The sequence below is a fragment of the Anneissia japonica genome, unplaced genomic scaffold (assembly GCF_011630105.1).
Source record: "Anneissia japonica isolate Jap-2015-1 unplaced genomic scaffold, ASM1163010v1 scaffold2471_len1564793_cov202, whole genome shotgun sequence".
Lineage (NCBI taxonomy): Eukaryota > Metazoa > Echinodermata > Crinoidea > Comatulida > Comatulidae > Anneissia > Anneissia japonica.
This window is the reverse complement of record NW_022709610.1, coordinates 565,731-571,730: the sequence shown is the minus strand read 5'-3', so window position 1 is coordinate 571,730 and position 6,000 is coordinate 565,731. Positions and strand designations below refer to the sequence as shown.

Here is a 6,000-nt window from a genome sequence, read left to right as displayed (position 1 = left end):
ATATATAATTGAAGACACATAAGGAAAATATGTTTTGGGAGAAAAACGTATTTGTACTCATCATGATTTCAATACAAAATCCTCCAATTACTGTCCAGGTGCTTCACCAACTGACACAGTTTTATATATTTATATATATTCCCATAGGGACACGTTTTTTTCTCAAGTTGCTGCATAGTACGCAAAGAATAGTTTAAATCACATACTGTAATATTAACTTGATGAGTGTTTTCAATACCAAGTCTAATATTATGTGATCTTTGAAAAATAGGATGTGTATAAGAACTTATGATCAGTAATTCAAATAGGTGATGAAATATTGAGTGACTGAAAGTATTTAATGAAAACCAATAAAACACAAGGGGGGGGGGGGGGTGGCGGAATGAATCAACTTGTGGGGATACAGGAGGGGAGGGGTGTGATAATGAACAGAAACTTCCAACATTCATTAACCTACCACCCTGAAACATAGCTTGTCTTAGATCCATTTTTAGTTTACTCTTTTTGCCCCAGCTTAGTTTCCGCCTCCTCATCGTTGGAGACGCAACAGGTGAGTTAGGAAGAGGAAGGTCTGAATGAAGCATGAAAATTTATGTAAAAGAAGAGAAAACACAATACCAGTAGTTAGTTAGACACATTTCAAAAGCAGTTAAAACAGCATGCGCTCAGTTATATTGCTTTTCATGACGATCAAGCAATACAAGATGTAATTGAAGATTTAAAGGGAAAATAAATGAATGCCAATGAAGGAAGCACGCATTAGAAAGGCAGGCCAAGAACCTACAATAGAGACAATACACAGTTAATCAAGTAATGCTGAATGATGTCAACCTGATTAATGCAATCAGTTGCCATGAATATCCTATAATATTAACGTTTATAAACTTAGAAGATGATGTAAACAAATGATATCAATTACAAATAGATGTCATGATTGAAATGAGAATATGAAATTGTTAAAATTTGTTTTCAAATGGTTCAATTTATCAATACAGAATCTATACTTATGTTAAAAACCATTTGAAAACAAAGCCACAAATGTGTGTACTACTATAACTAAATGAAGATGTTCTGAAATAAAACACAACTTTTTATTACTTGCTTTCATCAACAAACATTAGCAGGTTGATTGTAATAGATTTTAGCTTTTGAAGCACTGCACTGCATTTTGGGAAAATGTGCACATTTAAGCTCTACAATTACTATAGTAATCTGCATCTTAACACCTGTAACGCAATGTATTACGACGTTATTTGGATATCATGGCCACCTGTCTGCAATGGGATATGCATTACATAACAAATGCCCACAAGTTTTTGGGGCAATTACTACCTATTTGCAAGTGTTTTACTCATTACACGTATTAGGATGTACAGGAACCAAAAAGAAAAAAAAAAGGCAATTTGCTTGTGTTGTATCATCAGTTGATCACTGCCAATAGACAACCTGGACAAATTAACAAACTGCACGAAAATGCACACAAAAATCAACAAAGTAATACATATAAACAAATTTGAAAATGTTAAATATAAGCCATGCAAATGTGCTAGAAAAAAGGGGAAAAAGTGCATGCATTTGGGGTAAGGGAATTTGCACCCCTGGTGTAGCATGCATCTACAGTACCTACCAAATACATACCATATTCTTTATTATATGATTTACTGTTGGAGCGTGGACGGCCTAAGGTTACCAGTCCACTTATTGAGCTTTTGCGACCAAAACTAAACGAGCTTCTACGGTTGGAGTCAGGGTTACTTGAGGGAGGGGATCGTCTGTTACCATTTGGTATCACCAACTCTGAGGGGTACTCTGCAAGTTGTTCATGTAATTACTCATTAAAAATCATTTAGTAACTTTTAAGAAAATGTATCCCATTGCTTACATCAAGTAATGATTTATATACTTATATGTATTTATATATTTATATATTTATATTGGTCATCATATAAAATAAAATGTTAATGGCAAATTTATAGATTTAAATTAAGCTTGTTATGAACCAGGTTTCTAAGATGATTTTTCTGACCATAAAGATTTTGATTTAATCAAGAAATACTAATAGATCATTAGAAATTTATTGCATTTATTTATTGTTCTAATTTTATAGATTCTCATTTATTTTTTGGCCTAATTATTTCCCTTGCTTTCTGAATCTGGTTTAAAATTGTCTGAAAAAAACATAAATATGTATTTCTGTGAGAAAAACATGGTGCAAAATGGGATTATTTGAATGATGAGGCCATTGATTGTGAATGGTATAGCCAAAAAGGAAATGCAAATATATGGTGCATTGTGTTATATCAAATCCACATCAAACAGGAGTGAGCAATAAAGGCATTGCGAATGACTAAAGTTATATGCGAGTATACAGGAATTTATCAATGGAAAACAAAAGCTACAATAGAAATACAGCTACAATGGGCAATGAGGTATATAGGGCATAATAATAATAATAATAATAATAATAATAATAATTTAGGATATGAAATGAGGGAACTAAAGAAATGATAAATATACTATGTTTTTACTAAATCTCATGTTCATTAAAAGTATACTAACATTAAATCTTATAACTATGATATCCACTAATAGTAAATAAAATGAAAATTATTAATTGGATGATAACCTGATGGGAAAATCAAATGACACAAACACTATTCTGTTTAGAACCAAAATAGGATACAAATATAACACTAACAGGTGGTGCCTTGTTTGTTGACTAACAAATACATTTGAAACACAAGCTTTCGCTAGCACAAGCTAGCTTCTGTAGGTGATTCCACTCTTCTACTCCAATGTGCTAAACAAATCTGTATTATTATAAACTCTACATTCTACAATCATATTATATACTAGAGTTGTGAATAAATTGAAATAAACATTTAAGGAAATCCACATAAAGGTCTAAATTAGTAGAATTCAAATAATATTAGAATAATAATTGCATGTTATTTTCATGTTAGTTGGTAAAATCAGTCAAATTTCTACCTTAATGCAATAACCCCATTACAAAATATAGCAAATTGCATTCTACATCAAATCAAATGCTGTTGGCATGATGCACTGTGGGATTCCTTTATTCCAGCATGCCGTCCATAACCTGCAACCATTCTCATACCAACCTTCAACATTGCTCCCACATTTAACACAAATTTAATCAAAGTTTGTTTTCATTTACTGTTATTCTTGTTTTTTTTTCTTTCCAATTACTACACATTTATTTCATTTTATGAATAATAGTTAAGTAGTATATTGGCATTTTAAATACTTTTTAAAACAAATTATTTCCAATGCTTTTGTTGTTGACGCAATAAAGCTGATAGTGATAATAATGGGCATTTCTATTGCGATTTTCTTAGCAGTTGCAAAATAATTACAGATCTTCCAAAAAATAAATGAATATCTTGTAAGTTATATTTTATTTATTTTTGTAAAATTTTATTAGTAATTATTTTAAAAATAAATTAGTGACCTTCTGCAGCTCATCCCAGAAAATTGTGTGGACATTTTGGTACATCATTAACTTACCAATTTCTTTAAACATCTTGTCGTCTGGTACTGTTACGGAGCATAACCGATTTAGGGCAATTGCGCCAAGTTTATGCTGAAGGTCCACACTCTTGTAGATATCTATGGAATGGCTTGTGAGAATGAAGTAGCGCTTCTTACGCGTGATACCAGGACGGGAGATTGTTCCTGTGTTCTCTTTGGTCAACCATCCACTCATGAGGATTTCTTCCTTGCTGTATGTCCTCTGACCCTTATGGTATTGTGTGAGGGCTAGATAGTAATTAAACACAGATAAAAATGATTTTTTAATAAACTGATTATTTTTTACTATAGTGGAAAATATCATGTAGCAAAATAGAAAGTTAAATAAATACAGTGTGCGTCTGTTTTTAACACACATGATCTTAAAAAATACACGAGTAGGGCTCACATACCTTTCAACCACCCATTCATATCCTCTGGTGATTCGGCCGACATATTGAACACTCTCTCAGCTGTGATGATTGCAAATGCATTCGGTTTAGTTGGAAGATTTACGGGTACAACAGAGTCGATAACCGCCACGTCGAGGGTGCCAATGGCGTTCTTTGGGTTTGCATCCTCATCTTGCATCTGCTTCAGTTCGTATTCATTTGCATTTTTCACTCGCATCAGAATACTGAACCATTCACTAAAAACAGAATGTTTTTATGAGTGTTTTTGATGTTTGAAAGTGATATCAAATTGGCCCAATCTGTTAAGAATATTATCCTCACTTGCTTTCTCCATATAATACTGTATATCCACATTACAAACATTTCCCAGCTATTTCTACTAATCAGTGAGCAGTAATAAAAATTGAATAATCATATCAAGATTAATGAATATTTGTAAGATTTAAGTAGAAACTAACTTACCTCAAATCATCAGCATTGTCTGCAACTATGTGATAAGTCCTCTTCTCAGTGATAATGTCTAAGGAACTCTCTCTGCCAAAACTACTATCAACGATATCCCTAGACATGGTAAAGCAGGTAAACATGTTAACGCTCATAAAAAAGTGAGGGAGTACATTTAACTCCTTAGCAAATCATGTACAATTTATTTTGTACAACATTTTGTGAAGAAACATCTAAATATTCCAACCGACACAATATATCGTCAGGGACATTTAAATATTCTATGACACAACTGTCCCTAATTCAGACCACACAGACCCAACGTGACAATAAATTGTGTTGCTCTGTGCCGTAGTCAACTTAAGCATCTCTGTACATATTAGATTCATGGTACCTTACCATGCAATAAATGATAAAATTTTGAGCATCTTTGCACACAGATAGCCACAAACACAGATTAAGATTATTATCCAGAAACTGGAACACACATTAATGCCATGGTGAAGACACAAATCAGGCAAATCAAGTATAGTATCAGTCATTTAACTTACTTTGTCTGTTTGATATTAATGATCCCTTTACAGAGTGCCCCATCACTATCTGATTCATAGTAAGCCAGTTCAATTCCTTTTAATACAAAGAATCTTTTCCTCCAATTTCGCCTATGAAAAAGCAAGTATACAAAATTAAATGTCTTAAAACTTCAAAATTTAAGAACTGATCACTACCTAATGTAAGGTTCTAAGCAAGAGCTGTATCATTCTACACATTCATTCATTTTACAAAGAATTTATTTTTTTCTAATTTGAATTTTTTTTGAAAGCAAAAAACTTAGCAAAAGACAAGTTATTCTGTAAGAAGTATTACCTTGATAGCGTGCTGGTTCCACCTCCTTTCTTAAGCAGCCATCCTGATTTGAGTGCCTCCTGCTTTGCTCGGAACCACATCAATGTCTCATCCCGTAAAACACAGTAACGCTTTTTCCATGTATTAACCATTCCCCCTGGGAAGAGATAGAAAATTAGATTACTCATTCTCATTTTTTTCCCCTGTAAAGTAATAAGAACTTTATTTCAATATAATAGTACAATACTACAATAATAAACTTCATTCATTCAGCAACTATAGCAACATACCACACTTCATGTTCAGATATCCTTCCCAATACTGCAGGTCATCTGATTTCCGGGAAACACTGTCATCATCTGGATCTTCATCTTGGTATTCCGATTCCTGGTCTGCTTCCTCAAACTATCAGGATCAAAATCAATTACATTTGTTAATACTGTCACTTACCTTAATTAAGAAATTAAAGAAATATTATCAAACAAAAATTAATATCAATAATCTCACTTTATACCAAAACTAAAAATAGGTTTTATATTTCATTAAATTTAATATTAATAAACATGAATGAACTTTACTAGGCTTACTGCAATAAAGTTTATAATTATTATCAAAATTATTTTCAAAAATGATGTGCAGGTAGTTCAATGGATGCACTATCAAATGATAGTAAATAAATGAAAGTTAAACATTTATTTGGAAAGTAAAACTTTAGTTATTTTGACAAACTGTTTTTAATTAATTAATTTTTCCATAAGTAGACTGT

General features: G+C 32.1%; 1 protein-coding gene across 10 annotated transcripts in view; it reads right to left on the bottom strand.

Annotated features, from left to right (window-relative positions):
* Positions 1 to 6,000, bottom strand: part of LOC117106798 (unconventional myosin-X-like) — a 101,685-nt gene that overhangs the window by 17,102 nt on the left and 78,583 nt on the right. For 7 of the 10 annotated variants that reach the window (XM_033248240.1, XM_033248244.1, XM_033248245.1 and 4 more), the window contains 8 exons: positions 5,525 to 5,639; positions 5,256 to 5,391; positions 4,940 to 5,050; positions 4,407 to 4,505; positions 3,945 to 4,180; positions 3,529 to 3,780; positions 1,639 to 1,809; positions 458 to 571 (listed from right to left, as the gene is read on the bottom strand). In XM_033248240.1, the coding sequence (XP_033104131.1) occupies positions 458 to 571; positions 1,639 to 1,809; positions 3,529 to 3,780; positions 3,945 to 4,180; positions 4,407 to 4,505; positions 4,940 to 5,050; positions 5,256 to 5,391; positions 5,525 to 5,639 (1,234 nt within the window). The remainder of the gene's footprint in view (positions 1 to 457; positions 572 to 1,638; positions 1,810 to 3,528; positions 3,781 to 3,944; positions 4,181 to 4,406; positions 4,506 to 4,939; positions 5,051 to 5,255; positions 5,392 to 5,524; positions 5,640 to 6,000) is intronic. The other 3 variants (XM_033248247.1, XM_033248248.1, XM_033248249.1) reach the window with 3 other exon arrangements.